Below are 21,000 nucleotides of genomic sequence, written 5' to 3'. Positions count from 1 at the left end.
TAAGACAGCAATAAATTCAAAACACCACTAAATCAACCATGGTGATCCAGAGGCACTGGGCTCTCTTATGTGAAAGAAATCTATTCAGATAATTATTGATTTCTGATTTGAATTAACTTAAATCTTTAAGAACACACATCTACATTTTTTTAATCTTTCAGAACTGTCTTCCTTTTTTATTTTTATCTGCCACAAATAAATAATACTTTTAAAGGTATTTTATCATTTAACAGTACCCTAGTAATCATTCATTCCTGCTAGTAAATAACCATTTATGAAGGTCACGTATCTGTAAACAAAGAATACATTTTCTATTTGGGACTAAATGGTTTTAAGGAACGTCAGCACATAAGGCTCAAGTGACTGGGTTGACCAAGAATTTTATTTTGTTTAATGGTTAAATAGCTCAATGTTTTGTTCATATTAGAAGTAACTCTTGTTTACGCTCTCTTGTATTTAGAAGGCTTAAACAATTTTAGTCACAAGTGGGTCTGCATATTTGATAATTCTCTGTTCCACTATTTTAATATTTTGGTGAAATAGTAATTTATGAACGTTACCAGCTATATAGTACCTGAATTAGGAAAAAATATTTACCTAAAGAGTGAAGAGCTGAGAGACAAAATTAAAGACTGAAACAAATTTTACATCATTTTATTTCAAAATGTTAAAAGCCTTGAATTCTGTGATATGAGGAAAAATAAACCCACATTTTTACACAATAAAACCAATTTAGAGCTTTGGCAACCAAATTTCTTAAAACACCAGTGTGAAACTTATAAATGGCTCTGATCACTATCTAGCCACAGAGGAAGTAATCTATATCCTAAAGAAAGCCCTCTTGGGTGCCACTTCTTATTCTATATAATCAGGTGCAAGTCTTCTGATTTCTGCTTTTAGAAATAATAGACAATTATGGGATTACTCACAATTCTTTGTTCAGGAGTCCCTAAACAGCTATCTATTTCTTTTTTTTTTTTTTTTTTTTTTTTTTTTACATCTTTATTGGAGTATAATTGTTTTACAATAGTGTGTTAGTTTTCCCTCTACAACAAACTAAATCAGTTATACATACACACATGCTCCCACATCTCCTCCCTCTTGCATCACCCTCTCTCCCACCCTCCCTATCCCACCCCCCCAGGCGGTCACAAAGCACAGAGGTGATCTCCCTGTGCTATGCACAGCTATCTATTTCTAACCAAAAGGCTAAGAATAACCTCAAGTATGCTTTGGCTATAAGGTGATAGATAAGTCATTTCCAATTTTCAGTTGCCATGAGATACAGCTAGCATTATGTCAAAGTCAGTAAGAGAAATCACATTTAATTGAATTTAATATATATTTAGTACCGGCAGATATTGATACTAAAAACATTAGCAAAATTTCAGATCTACAGCAAACAGACATTTTAGATAAAAATTATTCTATAAAATTTTACACATGATGGAGAATAACAAAAATCCCTTTAAAATTTGACTAATGAAAAAGCAGAGCTATATAAACGTGCATTTTCACTGGCCCACATTATTAAACTACGAGTTTACTTACACTTTATATGTAACAATACATGAGGTTTGAGATTTCCATCTTACAACAAGAAAGTATTAAATAGCTAGAATGAGAGATCTTTTTCAATCCTTAGGAAACTAACAGAGTCTATATTAGACAGCTGTTTTACTTTTCTAGGTGTCTTGAGCTAAACACTGATAAATCTAAGGATGTCCTCTGAAGAGAAGTGAATGGATGGAAAAGTAAACTTGTGCTCTACTATCAAAAAGAAAAGAGCTGGAGCTGAAGCTCTAGAGGCTCTTTAATTGTTCTCACACCCTCAGCTTTTCTCTGAGACCCAAAGATGGTTACCAATGGCAGCAAGTCAAAAGTGATTAAATTTGGGGGTGGGGATCACTGTGTACCAATATTCAATTAACATTTACAACATCTAAAATGTCATAAAACAAAAGCTACTGCATGAAATCCTAGAGACGGTTCTTTCTTCAATATGTTAAAGGTAATCTCACAACCTCCTGTCTTTTTACACACATATACTCTACCTGACAAGCTGGATCAAGACCCATTTTTCTTCTGAGGAATTTTTCTACATGTCCAATAGTTGCTTCTCCTGAAACTCGGACAAACTTCTTTTCCAATGGCTACAAAAATAAACAAACAAACCAATTTCAGATTAAATATACATAAAATGTATAAACCTTAAAGCACATTTTATAGCAAAGATAATTCAATAGATTTATGACAGAAAAATTACTATGAAATTTGAATTAATTTATCTATCAAACAAGAAAAAAAAGAATTTCTGCTTAGCTTCACCTCTCCAAAAAGTATGTCAACAATTTTTTTTAATAGAAAGCCTTACTGATTTGTTTTACTACCTCATCAAGAATAAACTTAAAATTTATTGACAGCAAATACCCAAGATTCAATGTCTAAAACAACCTGGTTTCTTCAACAAACAAACTTCAGGGAAAAAGAAAACCAACCAAGGCTGAGGAAGAACCGCTAGACTAAAAAAGATACAAGGCCTATAAATAAGAGATATATCAACTAATTACAATATATGGATCTTATTTGGATCCTGATTTTTAAAAATCTTTAAAACAATTTTCATAAGACAATCTAGGAAATTTAAATAGCATGTGGATATTTAAGGAATTACTGTAAATTTTAAAAATGATAGTATTGGGACTACCCTGGTGGTCCAGTGGGTAAGACTGCACTCAAATGCAGGAGGCCTGGGTTCTATCGCTGGTCGGGGAACTAGATCCCACATGCATTCTGATATTAAGAGTTTGCATGCTGCAACTAAAGATCCCATGTGGGACTTCCCTGGTGGCACAGTGGATAAGACTCCACGTTCTCAATGCAGGGGGCCCAGGTTCAGTCCTTGGTTAGGGAACTGGACCCCATATGCATGCTGCAACTAAGAGTTCTCACGCCACAACTACGGAGCCCACGTGCTGCAACTAAGACCTGGTGCAACCAAATAAATATTAAAAAAAAGAAAAAAGATCCCGCATGCCACAACGAAGATCCCACATGCTGCAACTAAGACCCAGCGCAGCCAAAATAATAATAAATAAATATTTTAAAAGCTGCTTTACACATTCAGATACAAGTTATAAAAATAAAGAAATAAAAACTATAGTATCATTATTATGTTTTTATAAAATGTCCTTATCTTTTAGAAACAAACAATTATTTAGTGATAAAATGATACATAGTTTGGGATTTGCTTCAAGATTATTTAAGAGAAGTGTTAAAGGTATAGATGAATTGAGATTGGCCATGATTTTATAATTATTGAAGTTAAGTGATGTGTACATGGGCATTCATTTTACTATTCTGTCTACCTTTGTATGAGTTTGAAATTTTCTTTTAAAAGTGGAAAATAAAAAGATTAACATCTAGACATATATGGCTGGAATCTGATCCAACGGTCTAAGGTGATAGGTAGAGAGACCATAGGGTTTTAAAGTAGAAACTAATGCTTACCTAGCCAGTCTCTCTCTGAGGCAATTTTAAGGATACTACTATTAATAAAAATGAAAAGCTGGGGTAGTAAGAACTAAAAGGGTACCTTTTAGGAAAATGTGAACAATGTTTTTCTAGCACTAGCAGAGAGGGAGCCCAGAATTGCTACCAAGCGGACCCAGGCAGGTTAGGCACACATTTCTTCCATGTAACAGCACTCAGCTCTCTTATCTGTAATTTGGTTTCTTAAGAACTTTCCTAACAATAGATCTATCCCTTATTACCACAGTGCAGCAGATAGCATGTTAGGTACAGATACTCCAGAGACAGACTGGGTTTAAACCCTGGTTCTGCCATTTTCTAGCTGCAAGTCTTTGGACAAGTTGCTAAACGCTTCTGTGTCTCCATTTCCCCATTTGTATTGTTAAAATAGAGATACTAATAGCACCTACCTCATAGAATTATCATAAGTAAAGTGTTAATATATGTAAATAACTATTAATAATTCCTGGCACATAGTAAGTACTTAGTTATTACTAGTGTATTGATTTCTTCTGTTCTTTATGTAAAGGAATCTAATTAGAGGACCTAGTTGTCATCATGGATACTGATACAATCTAGACAAAAACGGCAAAGGTTCGTGTTCTTTTAACGCAGGTTTAAGAATCATCTTGAAAATCTAAGGCAGTCTTTCTCACTAAGGAGCAGATACAGCAGTGCTCCAGGTGAAGTCTTGATGAGAATCCCATCATGTGCCTTAAGAAGCTGCTATTCTGGGTAATCTAGCTAGATGCCTTCCTGGCAACCAGTGCATTTCTGAAGGTCAATTTCTGGGGCTTACCATCTCAATAGTAGGCTTCAGGTATACCAACAGAGGACAATTCAATATTCATCATTTCTAGTTCTTGGTGAGCACTTCACCCCCAAGTGTTTATTAAGATTAATCCAACTTAGCTAAAGTTATCAATACTGTACTTTTTAGACCACCCAGAACAGAATTATGAGATCTGCCAGTGACTGAAAGAAAAACATTGGCCTTGGCTTTCAAAGTTGGGTTCTCGCGTGGTTAACCTTAGTCTTCATACCCCAGGCTCACAAGTTAACAGAATTTTTTTCCAATATAATTCAGATCCAGCTTTTTTAACAATTTGCTTTTTTTTTTTAAATCTTAAGGCTTCAAAGCAGGTTCTCACCTAAATGGTCAACTCATTTTTTTTTCCTGTTGCATCTAATAGCCTCCTACCATCTGAATATAAACAGGAAAGAAAAATTCCACAGAAGAATTTTACTTCTTTGAAATTAAGCACAGCAAACTTCCCCACCAACTAAAACACAAAAGGTCAATTTGAGAAGAAAGTTGAAACAATAAGGTAGAATCTATAGGGAGATTTAAGAGACATTCAGTTATTTTCTGACTATAGAAAATGCATACCACTAAAAATACTGGGTGGCCAAAAAGTTTGGTCGTGTTTTTCCAAGTGAACTTTTTGGCCAACCCAATATCTTTTAAAAAGATGGTATCAAAAAAAAAAAAAAATGGTATCAACTCATTTTACCTTGAAAAAATTCCTACCTCTGTCAACTGAAAATAGTTACCAACCCAGTCGCAAGGTAAATCCCTAGCAACCAGATGGTGAATTTGAAATACCACGAAAAGACACCTTGGAGAAATGACAGATTCTGTGTCTGGGTCAAGAGATGTACGAGTTGAGCATGGAACATCTTGTCAAATCAGATAGCAAGGAACCTATTATAGACCATGATTATCTATGACAAGACAATTTGAACATCAATAAAGATAATAATTAAAATGGGTTTAAATCACAAATATATTTAAATGCATGAGTTCATATTAAAGTAAAAACAAAAATACCTAATTGATTATGACTGGAGCATGCTAATGAACCAACTCATTATTTTGAACCTTGTAAGTCAAGGGAAAGAATCAGCATTTATTCCTTCTTTCCTATATGAATTCTACCACTGGCTAATCAAATAGAAGTTTCTCATTATTGAAGTATTTTAATAAAAGGAGGAGGAATGACAGCATCATTTTCCAAACCCTATTAAGTTAATGGGCTTAGACATTGAGTACCAATTGTTGCTAACAACACAAACACACAAACAACCAGACATTAATGTGCCTCCAGATGGACAAAAACACCACAACCTATGAAGTATTCTTGGTCCCCTCAAATCAAACCTGTCTGATTAACACTCAGACTTAACTACTAGTTTATGGGAAAGACAGAGGACAGAAGAACATGTTAAATCATAGCACAGAGATGCAACATCCCAATCCGTAGGAAACTATAGCACAAATGACCCAGCTTTGTCAACAATGAATTGCAAGAAAAAAGAAACAGAAAACTTACAGATTTAAAAACCTATCCACCAATCACAATGTGTGAACATTATTTGGATTCTGACTTACGATGTTAAAAAAACAAAACAAAACATCCACTACGACTGAGATAAAAACTTGTACACTGACTAGATATTTGGTAAGAAACTTACTTTCTTTTTATTCGCCACCTTCAACCTTTTGAAAAATCACAAACTTACAAAGAAGTTACAAGACTAGTAAATGAAGATCCAGATAGCCTTCACCTACTTTACAAATGATTAACATATTGCTATATTTGCTTCATCCCTTCCAATGTATGTAATATGTGTGTGTACACGTGTACATTTATTATTTAAGTTACTTGCAGACACTGAGATATTTAACCCCTAAATATACCAGCAGTTATCATCTCAGCATAAAGGGACTCTCCTCTATAACTACAATATAATTATCAGGAAATTTATAACATTAATACAATGCAATTATTTAAATGGGTCCAAATTCATATTTCTCCAGTTGTCCTAATAATGTCCTTTACAAGTTGTTCTTATTTCAATCCAGAATCTAATGAAGGATTACACATTGCATTTTTCTGTCATGTTTCTGTAACCTCCTTTAATCTAGAATAGTTCTGTCACTTTATTTTTATCCTTCTCAACACTGAAATTCTCTAACTTTTTTTTTGGTATGCTATGTAGTCATTAAAAAAAGCGACTCATCTTTTAAGAGTACTGGAACACTTTACAGATGAAATGGCAAAATGCCAGGGATTTCATTCAGAATAATATTAGAAAGAAGGGACTTCCCTGGTGGCACAGTGGTTAAGAATCCGCCTGCCAATGCAGGGGACATGGGTTCGAGCCCTGGTCCAGGAAGATCCCACATGCCGCAGAGCAACTAAGCCTGTGCACCACAACTACTGAGCCTGTGCTCTAGAGCTCGCGTGCCACAACTGCTGAGCCTGCGAGCCACAACTACTGAAGCCCGCGCCCCTAGAGCCCGTGTCTGCAACGAGAAGCCACTGCAATGAGAAGCCCGCGCAACGCAACAGAGTAGCCCCTGCTCGCCGCAACCAGAGAAGGCCTGTGCACAGCAACAAAGACCCAACGCAGCCAAAAATTTTAAAATTTAATTAATTAATTTAAAAAAAAAAAAAAAAAAAGGAAAGAAAAGAATCCGCCTGCCAATGCAGGGGACACAGGTTCGACCCCTGGTCTGGGAAGGTCCCACACGCCAGGAAGCAAATAAGCCCATGCACCACAACTACTGAGCCTGCACTCTAGAGCCCGTGAGCCACAACTACTGAAGCCCATGCACCTAGAGCTAATGCTCTGCAATGAGAAGCACGTGCACCGCAATGAAGAGTAGCCCCCGCTCGCCACAGCTAGAGAGAAAGCCCACACGCAGCAAAGACCTACCACAGCCAAAAATAAATAAATAAAAATAAATTTAAAAAAAAAAAAAGAAAGAAAGAAAGAAGGGAAGTGTGGGAATTCCCTGGTGGCCTAGTAGTTAGGATTTGGCGCTTTCACTGCTGTGGCCCAGGTTCAAGCCCTGGCGGGGAAGTGAGATCCCACAAGCCGTGTGGCAAGGCCAAAAAAAAAAAAGAAAGAAGGGAAGTGGATGGAGGTATAAAAGAAATTAAATTGGTCATTAGTTAATTGGCAAAGCTGTGTGATGGATGCATGGAGGTTCCATTCTGTCTACTCTTCAGTATATTTAAACATTTTCATAATTAAAAGTTAAAGAAAAAATTTTCTCAACTATATTACTGCTTGATGAAACACTTTTAAATTAAATGTAGCAAACAGACTTTATGATTTTCATGCCATAAGTGTACATGGTGAATAGTTTAGGCATCATCCTAGTCAGACATATTTATTTGAACAATAAATAAAAGACAAGGTATAAAAACAGCTTTTTAAGTAGTAGAGAATACTGAGCTATAATATCAAAAGCTAGAACTCCCTTATAAATACAGAATTAAAAGAAAAATGTTAAGATTGCCAATGTGTTAGCTAAGAAAATATTTTTAAAAAGACTGTTTTAGCAAAGTAAAAATAGTCGAAATATGCAGAAATAGGATCATTTGTTTCTAAAACAATATATTCATTACCTCTTATAGACATAAGCCTGCATATGAACATCAGTATCATTAGTTAACAGTGAAAACTTAATGCCTCAAAACTATAAGAACAGTATAATAAACTTCTATAAAGCTAGCTTTATCAACTCAAACCCAATCTTGTTTTAAATATACCCCACCCATTTCCTACCCCAACTGCTTCCTGGACCCCATTCTCCAGTTTTGTTTTGAAGCAAACCCCAGACACATCATTTCATTTGAATTACTTCAGTATGTATCTCTAAAAAATAAGAACTCTTTTTAAAAACATAATACCACTATCATACTTTAAAATTCCTTGATATCAGAAAACAGACAGTAAATGTACAAATTTCACCATCTCAATTTTCTTACCTTAGAAAATGATTTTATTATTTTTAGGGTTGTCATTACAGAGAGAATAAAAATAAAACAAAGATTTCACACACAAAATATAATAACCAGTGATGGACTCAAGCTAAAATTCTAATTTATGCATATATTATTTTTATCAGATATATTTTTGTATTCTCAAATGTATACACTAAATATACTACAAACAATGCTTCTATTCGAAATTTCTATTGGATCTTGGCTTGTTTTTTAAAATTTAACAGCTTTATTGATATAATTCACATATCATTAAATTCACCATTTTAAAGTATACAATTCAATGGTTTTTAGTACATCTATAAAGTTGTGCAACTATCACCATTATCTAATTTCAGAACATTTTCATCACCCAAAAAGAAACCCGTACCAATTAATAATCACTCCCAATTTCCCCTCTCCCCCAAGCCTCTGGAAACCACTAATCTACTTCCTTTCTCTATGCTTTTGCCTATACTGGACATTTCATATAAATGACATCATATAACATGGTCTTTGGGTGCCTAGATTCTTTCACTTAACATGTCTTCAAGGTTCATCCAGGTTGTAGCATGTATCAATATTTCATTCCTTTTTATTGCCAAATACTATTCCATTGTATGGATATATCATGTTTGGTGTACCCATTCATCAGTTGATGGATATCTGGGTTACTTACAATTTGGGGCTATCATCTCATAAATTTTTTAGTTTATTTTCAAATCCAATCCAAATAAATGCCATACACCGATGTCCCTTGAGTCTCTTTTAATCAGTATGTTCTATCTACATGTCCCCTCTTTACGTCTTCACCTTTTATTTGCTGAAGAAACAGAACTGTTTGTCCTGCAGTTTTCCACTGTTTAGATTTGGCTTATTATATATTCTTACAGAGTAATTTAATAAGTTCCTGTGTCCCCTGGATTTCCTGTAAATTAGTAATCTAGGGATATGATCAGCTTCACATTTCTTTTGGCAAGAATACTTCATAGGTGGTAGTGTCATTTTTTTTGATATATGAGGATCAGAACTACATAAATATTCTAAGTGCATATGTGCTTTCGCGGAAGCAATAGGCTAATATTTTAATTTAATTTTTAGTTCTTTCTTCACGAGATTTTTATACTATGTTGGCTCGTCTGGCTACTACAGGTCACTGGACAGGTGTCTTCAGTGAACTCTAGGAGCATATGACTCTATACTTGTCCCATATAGAAACTTATATGCTACTTTCCCACCCAGCACACTATGAAAGGCATTCCTAAAGTTAATCACCATAAGTTTGGTATTTTACAACTTAGAAGAGGTAAAAAGTTACCAAACCTATACTGCATTCCCTCCATCACAATGATCTCTGGGAAAAACATATAATATACTTCATCCAGAAAAGTACTCATTTATTCCTACGCTTCAATTCATGTCCCCTAAGCCATTATAGTCACAAAACAAAACACTATGCCCAACCAGGTATAATTCACCCATATTTTAGTATAGACTTTGACAAAGTCACTGAAAATCTAAGCAGATCAAAGTCAACTATTTCCTTATCTATTTATAAGCCCAAGTAACTATAGGCCTGATTTACCCCTTTTAAAAAAGTCACCTTTTCCTGAATGACTCATACTATAGGAGCAACACTATGTACAATGGCACCTGTGATACTGAAGCCTTTAAGACAACTCTGAACTTAAGTATGTTACAAAAGAGTTCATTCTTACCTTTAAAGTTTCAGTAAGTGATTGAAGTAACAAGTTGGGGCAGGCTAACTTCAACCAAAGATGTTACATGCAAATGAAATTTTAAGCTCATATTTAACTCTAAATGCCAAATACACAAAAAATGCTTTGAAACATTTTTTTAATCACCGAATTAACACAGCATTTGGTTTCAGTTTTTAAAATTACTTATTTTTCCTTAGACCACTGTTCTGAATTAATAACAAATCCCTACTTAATAACTCTTTTCTCATAAACCTATTATAAGAGAGCATTACTGAATGTACTTCATATTTCAACAAGTTTTATCTATAGAACAAATTTTATAGACTGTAATTGAAGACAGTCTCCATAAGATTGCTAATCTTAAATTTGTGTGGTACAGGGTCCTCTTGTAAAGTAAATGAAAAATAAAAGTAAAATACCTTAAAATGTCCTGTGCCTTCATTAGCACTGAAAAACGAAAGCAAAATTAATCAATTTTTGAACTATATGTTTAATTATATAACACAGAAAAATAACATAAATACACATATTTGAGGAACATCAACTTAATTTTAAAACACAGTCACCTAACCCTTTATGAAATAAACAAATGTAGTTAATTGTCATATCTGCCACCTAGTGGTAAGGCAAAGGCAGTTTTACACAGTATTTTACATTGCTTTGTATATTTACTTCCAGGAGTTAAAAGTATACTCTTAATATTTCTATTTCCCCCACATGTAGCATTCTAACATTTTCTAGCTTAAAGTAAAACTTCTTTTTTTCTGTCATAATTAATGTGTTTTTTTCTTGATAGCAACGTTTACAAGATAGAGTCCTTACAAGAAAGCTGCTACATTTCCTGTTGTTTTACTTGTAACATAATCACCTGGGCATGATTTACTCAGTTTGCTTTTCCCCTAAAAGTACAAAGAGATTTCTTGATTAAATCAGTTACTTTTATATCATGAGGAGACAAGGAACAAACTTTTTTTGACCATCTACTACGCACCAGGCATTATATTAGGTCTTCATATATTATGCATGTTTCTCATTCTGTTCTCACAGTAACCCTTTAAGTCAGGCATTAGCATCACCATTCTACAGATAAGGAAAATTAAGCTCAGAGAGGCTGAATAACTTGCTTAAGGTCACACAGCTAGTAAGTAATAAAGCTGGGTTTCAAAAGCAGGTGTACAAATCAAAGCCCACATTCTTTGTTTTTTTTTTTTTTTCCGGCCACGCTGCACTGGATCTTAGTTCCCCTGACCAGAGACTGAACCTGGGCCAGGGCAGTGAAAGCGTTGAGTCCTAACCACTGGACCGCCAGGGAATTCCCAAAGCTCACATTCTTTCTTTCCTATTATGTTGTGAAGAATAGGCAAGATCACGATTGCATCATCTAGAGTATTCTTATAATACAAATATAGAGAAATATATTAATATACAATATAGATAGTATAAATATCTATTTATAGAATATGTTATATTGACAAACACAAAACATAATTTATGTATGCACATTATATATAGATGTAAATCTAAGATTATAATATCTTTTTTTTTTTTTTTTTTTTTTTTCAGTATGCGGGCCTCTCACTGTTGTGGCCTCTCCCGTTGCGGAGCACAGGCTCCGGACGCGCAGGCCCAGCGGCCATGGCTCACGGGCTTAGCTGCTCCGCGGCATGTGGGATCTTCCCGGACCAGGGCACGAACCCGTGTCTCCTGCATCGGCAGGCGGATTCTCAACCACTGCGCCACCAGGGAAGCCCTATAATATCTTAAGAGTTACAAAATAAAATATCCTTGGGAATTCCCTGGTGGTCCAGTGATTAGGACTCCATGCTTTCACTGCCAAGGATGCAAGTCGATCCCTGGTTGGGGAACTAAGATCCTGCAAGCTGCGCAGCCAAAATAAATAAATAAATAAAATACATTTTTCATTATAAGAATTACCTCTATAGAATCCATGATATATGGGCATCTGGCTTCTGCTTGAATATCTAAAGAGATAGCTTCTTAACTTACAAGTCAGTTCATTCCATTTGTGGGCAACTTTGTTAGATATTGCTTGCTTGTACTGAATCAAATATGTTTCTCCCTGTAACTTATACCTATTGGTCCTAGTTTTGCCTTTTGTTACTCTTGTGAATTAGATTCAATCTTTCTGCTACTACACATGACATGGTTTTCACACCTTTGACTATTCTGATTACACCTCAATTTACTAACACCTCTCTTAAAATGTAGTGCCTAGAGCTGAACATAAGACCCCAGTTGGATAACATAGCATACAGTGGGATAGCACCTCCCTGGTTTACTAAACACCACTGAGTTTAAGATTGCATTAAATTTTTGCCATATCTTCTCTCATACACTTATTTCATGTGAGTCCATTTTCTTTACTAGGCAGATGTTGTACACATTACAGCACCACAGACTACTTTAATCTTTATTTCTGAATGACCCTGCATTATTTCAATATTCATATACTGATAATAGTTTAGACATGTTAGGAATACCATATGTTGATTCTTATAACAATCCTGTGAGTTGGTATTATCATCCCCAATTTAGAAATATGGAAACTGATGATCAGAGAAGTTAAGCTACATCCTAGGGGTTACATACCTTGAGTTACACTCTTCAAAGTCTATGCTCTTTCTATACACACTATACTGCCTAAGGTTATTTCTTTTTATAATCTTCTACTTTACACACAGAAACTGAAGAACAAAAAGGAGAAGTACTGTACAAGACTATCTTAAGATCACAAAACAGGCATACCAAATTTAGGGGGGCGGGGAATCTCATATTCATTCCAGTGGTTGAAAAATCACTTCCACAGGCTGAACCTACCTCAGGATTCTTGCTAATCCAATTCAAGCAGGGTCACCAGCTGGACCAAATTCGCCCTTGTACTTGCATCAGGTTAAAACTCACCTGCCATTTGTCCTGCCATGAAAGAGCTTCCTATGGGTTACCCTCAGTAGCCTGACTTCAGTGGTAACACCAAGCTTTTCAATGTAGTAAACATGTGGGGATTTAACTCTGAGGACTGGCGACTTCTTCAAAAGGACTCTTTGCCACATTGGAAGCTTTCTTCCCCATAACCATTTGAAAACAGATAAAAGACTATTTTATGACGCAGGCAGACTACTCATCATAATCATCAACATATAAGGTTCAATTCTCTTGTTTTACAGATAGGGAAGCTGAAGCTCTGAGAAGTTAAAAATACAAGTTCCATGAGGGCAAGGGCCATGGCTGACTTATTCCAATTACATTCCCAGCAGCTAGCAGAGTGCTGTGCTGGTACACAGCAGGACCTTAATAAACATCTTATGAATACACAGAAAGTGATTAGCTCAATTTTACAAAGCTATATAACAAAGGAGCTAGGACTTAAATAGAGATCTTATTCCAAGTGAGGGCTCTTTTTTTCTACAGCAGGGAATGTGTTAACAATGTAACAACTCCAGTAAGTGGTAATGACTGCTTTGACCACAGTACTCAAGTCTCACTCATTAGGAAAGCCTGCCATGATTAAGTATTGATTTCTCCTTTGGACAGACAGAGGTAATGTAGCACACTTGTCACATATTTGCCATCTTTGCATTACTGCCACTTTGCAAAAAAGGTATAAAAAAACTGTCAGTTCCAACTGTGCTTAGTGGAAAAGGTTACATTTCCTGAAAATTTTTTAGAAATATAAATTCCTTTCAATTTTCAAATTTTAATTAACTAGACTTACTAAAAATCAAGTTACATGGTAAAAAGTCAAATACAATGAAAAGTAAGACTTTTTCCAATCCTATACTCATACACTCCAGTGCCCTTTTTTAGAAGCAACTGCTATCAACATTTTCTTTTATGTCCTTTTAGGAAGGTCTGTGCCTGCGGGGAAAATATATATATATATGTATATATGCCCACCACCCACTTTAAAAAAAAAACATAAAGAGCACATGCTATATATTCTCTTCCGCATCTTGCTTTTTTCACTTGAGAAAGTGAATTTTAGCAATTGTTCCATATTAGCACATACGTTACTAGCACATGTTCATTGCTATATACCACTATTTTACCAGTTCCCTTTTGGACATTTAGGTTGGAACACATTCTTTAATAACAGAAATTGCTGGTTTAAAGGCTGGTATTACATGATTTCTTCTCATTCTTCTAAAGAGATCTTTATTTCATTATCATCAACCACTACTACGTGGGCTCTGTGGAGGCATAAGAAAGGCTTCTCGCCTCTCAGGGATCCTTAATATCAGTTGAGAACACAGGATGAATACATAAAGAGATAAATACAACATAGTACAAGCTAGATACTAAATAAATAATACAGGCAAGCTAGAGTTATAAGGAGGAAGTGACTGAGAAGTCAAATAGTCATCAGCGACATAAAATGGAAGATCTAGATCTTCCAAGAAAGGCATTTTAGTTTATCCTGCAAACTATGGCATTATTTTGAAAACTACAGTTTGATACAGGCCAACTCTATGATTACAGTCGGCCGAACAATATTGCAGGGTATTGTTAATGGAGGATAATGGAGTACACCATATGCTACAGTGTTTGAAAGAAGCAATTTTTATTAATTAGGGAGATATCCAACTACTTTCGAAAATAATTTGGCAAAACCAAGTAAAGCTGAAGACGAACATATCCCAAGACACAGCAAATCTACACTCTTAGAGAAATATCTCATATATATATAAGGAGGTACATTAAAAAATGCTTAAAGCAACTGTGTTTATAATAGCAAAAAAATTGGAAACAAAGTGTTCCACAGTACAAGAAAAGATAAATTATGGTATATTTATTTTAAGGGAATACCAGGCAATGGTGAAAATGAGTGAACTAGTTATACATTTTAGCATGGATGAATCACACAATGCTGAGTGAGAAAAGCAAGTTAGAAAACATGGTATGATACCATTTAAAGTTTTTAAGTGGCTGAAACCAATTCTACATATTGTTTAGAAATAGATACACATGTGGCAAACACATAAAAAAATGCATGGGAATGACAATCATTACTTTTAGGAGAGTAGTTATTAACCTCTAAGGGAAGGGGGGAATGAACAGGAAGAGGTAGCCAAGTGCCTTCTGCCATATTGGCATGGTTTATTTCAAAAGCCAGGTGATGGAGATACAAGTGGTTACTTTACTACTCTTTAGTACCTTTTTCTAAGACTTAAATATTTCAGAATTATTTTTTAAAAGGATATCAGAAAAACTCGATATGACCTTAGTTCAGGATGATTTTGTAACTGTTGGGACTTAAAAAATTCTTTATTTTAAAGTTTAGAGGTAGAGGTTTAGGGTACTCACCCAATAAACTCTAGTAATAAAGACATGTCAAGTTCAGGTGGAATACGAAACACTGATTCTAAGACTTTCTTAGATCTTCCTTTGCTCGAAGGGACTGGCTGTGGAACAGCTATTTGATAGCCAAACAAAAAAGTTGAGTTAGAATATAAATATCATAAACTGAGATCTTTGGAAAATAATTACAGAAATTTAACTATGTTGACTATTTAAAAGATCACAAAGCACTCACTCTCCCTTTTTAAAATAATATCAGTTAATCTGTCAAAGCCAGTGAAATTAATGACAAGCCTGGGGAGCACTCCACAATGGAAGGCAGACATGTATGGCTGGTTTATCAGGGCCACAGAGAGAGCTCAGCATAACAGCAACAATGGCTGTAGGTAGCCCTTAATAAGCAGTACTATGTGCCAGGGCTCAGGGCTCATGCTTAGCACGTTACATGCACCATCTCATTTAGCCTTTATTATAATTGCATGACATAGGTACTAATGCTTTTTTAAAAAATATTTTATTGGAGTATAGTTGATTTACAATTTTGTGTACTTTAACTGTAAAGAAAATGAGATTACAGTTTAATGAGATTAGGCAATTTGCCTAAAGTCACCCACATAGTAAGTGGAAGAATGAAGATTTAAACCCAAATCTAACTTCCATACTGTGACATTACCATCATTATAAAAAGTAATATTTGAGCAGTTACTATGTTCCAGGCACTGTTTTAAGTGCTTTGTATTACTCCATGTATCCTTACAACAATTTATAAACTGTTATGATTATCCCTGCTTTATAGAAGAGGAAACTGAGACACTGAAGTAATTTGCCAAAGTCATACACCTAGTACGGTGGCAGAGCTAAGATCACACTCAATATAGCTCGGGCTTCCCTGGTGGCGCAGTGGTTGAGAATCCGCCTGCCGATGCAGGGGACACGGGTTCGTGCCCTGGTCCGGGAAGATCCCACATGCTGCGGAGCAACTAAGCCCGTGAGCCATGGCCGCTAGGCCTGCGCGTCCGGAGCCTGTGCTCCGCAATGGGAGAGGCCACAACAGTGAGAGGCCCGCATACCGAAAAAAAAAAGAAAAAAAAAAAAAAAAAATATATATATATATATAGCTCCAGAGCCTGTACTCTTTAATCCTTATAAATAATTAAATTGGGTTACAGTAAATCATTACCTTCAAAATCTTTCTCTCTCTTTGATCATAAAATAACCAGTTATCACCAAAAAGAACCTCAAAGGGAGTAAATTTTATTAAGTTAGTATTCTTTAATCTATAAATACATTATGGTATACACCCAAACTTACCAGGTTTAGGTACTTCTAGACCTCTTTCTTTATAGAAATCATGCATTTGCTTTTTTTCTCCTAAAAAATGATAAAACACAGACTAAATTACACTTAAAATGTAACTAGCAGAGTCAGAAGAGATTCTGGGATTCACAACTATGTAATAAAATAAACTTACTTTCCTCTAGATTGATCACTAATTTGTACACTATGTCTTGTAACTGTCGGTCCAACCTAATAAAAGGAAAGGATGGAGAATACCTCAGAATTCAGAAAAATGCATTTGGTACAGAGTGAATGATGCTCTTTGTAAGTAACTGTTTTCTCTTAGGGGTGACTATCTCCTTTCTCAGAGCTGAGTTACTTTTAGGTAGCACTCATGGTTCTCATCTGAGAGAACCTCAAGTAATTGTATGTGGTCATAATTACAAGTAATTATAGACTCTTGAACTATTTGCTAAATTGTTCCATGTGAACTGGTCTTATTCCCTTAATAAGAATGTGAGCTGGAGGGCAGAGACTGTATTTTGAAATTCTGTGTATCATCTGCAAAACACTCTTCTATGAAGGTAGTAAAAACATAATAGTATTTGCTGAACAAATGAAAGCAGGTCACCTTTAGTGTTTTTCTTCCCTTAGGAAACTGAGCATGAACTGAAAATTTAATAAGCCACAATGACCTATGACAGACAGCCTTTTCTAAAGAGGCCAGTTATTTCAGGTATTAGTTTTAAAAATAGAATTCTAGATACACAGAAAAGGATAAGCCTAAACTAGCCTCATCAACTTGACTGATGAAATTAAAATCTTCAAGAAAAGAGATCTGTGCCTTTTTTATTTTTAAAGTTCCCAGCGGATATCACAGTGCCTGGTACACAGTAAGTGCTCTATATGTATTTCTTTAAAGAATATGTATTTCCCTTTCTCGTCATTTTGAGATAGGTCAAGAATTTATTACCAATTACACAATTTCAAGCTTTCAGAAAAAGTATACCTAAAATATAAATTTTACTTATATATTCTTCTTACCTTATGTTGTAAAGAGGTTGTGTCTGATGTACTACTATGTTGCATTTTGGACACCTGTTGCTATAGTAAAAGTGTCTTACAATGCAGCTTTTACAAACTGTTGAAAAAAAATGTTGAAATTAGGATACTTTCAAGACATTTCAAAAATTGAACATATTATTTAGAAATATGATGAACTATATGCTTACATGTATGAAGACATTCTGTAATGGTTGTTGCATCTATTAAGTAACCTTTGCAAATGGAACACAAGATGTATGGGGTCAGCTCAGAGAGATTTATCAGGCGCTGCAAATGCAATAGAAATAGTTTTAAAATACAAGTCATTGCCTTTTTTTTTTTTTTTTTTTTTTGTGGTACGCGGGCCTCTCACTGTTGTGGCCTTTCCCGTTGCGGAGCACAGGCTCAGCGGCCATGTCTCACTGGCCCAGCCGCTCCGCGGCAGGTGGGATCTTCCCGGACCAGGGCACGAACCCGTGTCCCCTGCATCGGCAGGTGGACTCTCAACCACTGCGCCACCAGGGAAGCCCTCAAGTCCTTGCCTTTTCAAATTCTTAAGCGATAATCCCCAAATTTTATTATCAACAATGTGTAGCTTACTTTGCAACATGGAAACATGTTACAGTACCTCCAACCCTTCAAACACTCTCATCAAAGTTACAATAACACAATATAAACCAATGTTCCGAAAAGATCTCATTCTTTTGGAGATACTGTATATTGCCAGATGAGGAGGATCTTACTAAATGAATTATCGCAAAATAGACAAACTTTCCGGATACTGGTGTTTAATATTAATTCTGACTGGCTAGGTATATTGTCTAACTTTATGAAGTATGCACTGCCCCATTAAAAAAAAAAAAAAATCTCCCAATTAGAGACTGACTAGGTGGGGAAGGGTTTCCCATCCTCTCAACACCCTGTAGAAATGGACTGTTTCCCCGGCCCACTGTAAGCCCCTGGAGGGCAGCAGGCCGGTACCCTTGGTACCTACATCCCTGGCACGCAGTAGCTTCAATGAGTGAGTCGGACCCAGAGAGCTTAAGGGACTGCAGGAACGTTACAATATGAGTCGACAGGGAACCGGGCCGGGTCAGAAGGCCGGTCCGCGCCACAAGCAGGCAGCGCAAGGAGAGGTGAGGGTCTGTGCAAGTGCCAAAGGCTCCAGAGGCGAGCAGGGAACCCGGCCCTAATTGAGGAGGCCCGGCGTGGTCAAACAGGGGCTATCAATACCTCCTCCTCGTCCTCGGAGTCTGGCCGGCCCCCCTCCAGCCTCAGCGAGAAGTGGCTCATCTCTTCCTCCTCTTCCTCCTCTTCTTCTTCCTCCAGGTCCTCATCCTCTTCCAACTCCTCGTCCTCGTCCTCGAAGCGGGCCCTCAAGCGGCCCAGGCTGCGCTCAGGCTCCAGCTCAGGGGGCCGGGAGCCCGAGCAGCCGGGAGCCCCCGCCTCGGGCAGTGGCGGCTGGCCCTCCTCACCCGCTGCGGGCGCCGGGGTAAGGGCAGGCGGGGAGACGGGAGGCGGCGGCGGTATGGCTGCGGCTCCCTCGGCCTTGGCAGAGCCCGCGGTGCCTGCCGTTATCACAGGGACTCCCTCCATGCCGGGTGTAGAGACCAGGCGAGGCGAGACCGAGACCAGGTGGCTGGATAGCGCGGGAGTTCCGCCCGCCTGCTTGTGCTGACAGTGCGCAGGCGTGGGAGGCCTGCAAGGCCCGCTGGGAAATGTGGTTCACCACCCCGCACCTAAGCCGGGGCGTAGGCGGAGCCGCTCAGGTATATGAGGCGAGGCTTGCAGGCCGCATCTTAGAGGAATCTCACCCATTTTTTTCCTTTGAAAGGCTGTCGCTCTCTGCACTCCCTTCTGAAAACGACGGAATTGGTACCTTTCAAACAACAATATTCTGTTTGCACTGACTGATGCACAGAGCAATGAAATAGATGCTATAACTATGTTGCATTACGAATAATAATGATTTCAATTGAGTACCAATTATGCGTTTCTTCCATGCAAGATTATTTCCGTTAGGAAGTATTTAGTTTCTATTTTGAAATATGTAAGTTTATTTATTTGGAGGAATTAACGCTTGTATTGACACAGGGTGGAAATTTAATCACAATTTGAAGGCCATCTATAATTCCCCATCACATAAATGAAAGTCAATTATATTTAATTCAACAAACACTTATTAAGAGTCTGCTGGGTCTTCCCTGGTGGCGCATTGGTTGAGAGTCCGCCTGCCGATGCAAGGAACACGGGTTCCAGCCCTGGTCCGGGAGTATCCCACATGCCGCAGAGCAACCAAGCCGGTGCACCACAACTATTGAGCCTGCGCTCCTCTAGAGCCCGAGAGCCACAACTACTGAGCCCACTTGCCACAACTACTGAAGCTCGCGTGACTAGAGCCCGTGCTCTGCAACAAGAGAAGCCACCGCAATGAGAAGCCCCTGCACCCCAACGAAGAGTAGCCCCCGCTCTCTGCCACTAAAGAAAGCCCGTGAGCAGCAACGAAGACCCAACACAGCCAAAAATAAAATAAATTTAAAAAAAAAAGAGTCTGCTGTAGCAGGAACTGAGACCTACACATGCACCCCAAACCCCCAATTTTATTAACAGAGAGATTTGGAGTTGGTATACTGTATTCTTGGTAAGAGTGCCAACTAATGTCGTGAAGTTTGGAAGCCAGATTCAGGGAGGAGACAAATGCTACTTAATTAAATAATGCTGGGGTGAAATCATGTTTGTGAGAGAATGTGTTGTCACTGAGTAAAATTAATGATAATTTGGGAGTGGTGTACATACTTCTTAGGAAACTGGATATCAAGATATGAAGTCACTATACTCATTTGGGGAAAACTGAACCAGATTTGGTGCTGAAACCATACAACTCAGATTGGGACTCGAACCTATGGACTGGGTCTCTAACCCAGACAAAACCCAGGTTGGGACTTGAACTCACAGTCTTTTTTTTTTTTTTTTTCGGTATGCGGGCCTCTCACTGTTGTGGCCTCTCCCATTGCGGAGCACAGGCTGCGGACGCGCAGGCTCAGCGGCCATGGCTCACGCGCCCAGCCGCTCCGCGGCATGTGGGATCTTCCCGGACCAGGGCACGAACCCGTGTCTCCTGCATCGGCAGGCGGATTCTCAACCACTGCGCCACCAGGGAAGCCCACTCACAGTCTTTTAATTGAGATCACACACCTGGTCTCAGGGCTTAATGAAACTCAGGTTCTTTGTGTCTCATCGTAGAAAGAATTCAGTGAGAGACAAGGTGATAGGTAAGAAGTAGATTTATTTAGAGAGAAACACACTCTGCAGAGTGTGGGCCATCTCAGAAG

At 37.4% G+C, this 21,000-nt stretch overlaps 1 protein-coding gene across 2 annotated transcripts in view; it reads right to left on the bottom strand.

The window, feature by feature from the left end:
* Window positions 1-19,352, bottom strand: part of PCGF6 (polycomb group ring finger 6) — a 28,281-nt gene extending 8,929 nt beyond the window's left edge. Inside the window, exons 1-8 of one of the 2 annotated variants that reach the window (XM_059054128.2) lie at window positions 18,902-19,352; window positions 17,857-17,956; window positions 17,669-17,765; window positions 16,818-16,873; window positions 16,658-16,717; window positions 15,353-15,461; window positions 10,450-10,477; window positions 2,055-2,153 (exon numbers count right to left, since the gene is read on the bottom strand). In XM_059054128.2, the coding sequence (XP_058910111.1) occupies window positions 2,055-2,153; window positions 10,450-10,477; window positions 15,353-15,461; window positions 16,658-16,717; window positions 16,818-16,873; window positions 17,669-17,765; window positions 17,857-17,956; window positions 18,902-19,264 (912 nt within the window). In that variant the 5' untranslated portion in view covers window positions 19,265-19,352. Of the gene's footprint in view, window positions 1-2,054; window positions 2,154-10,449; window positions 10,478-11,787; window positions 13,112-15,352; window positions 15,462-16,657; window positions 16,718-16,817; window positions 16,874-17,668; window positions 17,766-17,856; window positions 17,957-18,901 lie in introns of those variants that run through there. The other variant, XM_067024758.1, reaches the window with a different exon arrangement.
* Window positions 19,353-21,000: the final 1,648 nt, after the last annotated feature.

Source organism: Kogia breviceps, chromosome 2, assembly GCF_026419965.1.
Source record: "Kogia breviceps isolate mKogBre1 chromosome 2, mKogBre1 haplotype 1, whole genome shotgun sequence".
In the NCBI taxonomy this organism is placed as follows: domain Eukaryota; kingdom Metazoa; phylum Chordata; class Mammalia; order Artiodactyla; family Physeteridae; genus Kogia; species Kogia breviceps.
The sequence above is the reverse complement of the archived record's forward strand: the minus strand, read 5'-3'. Positions and strand labels throughout refer to the sequence as shown.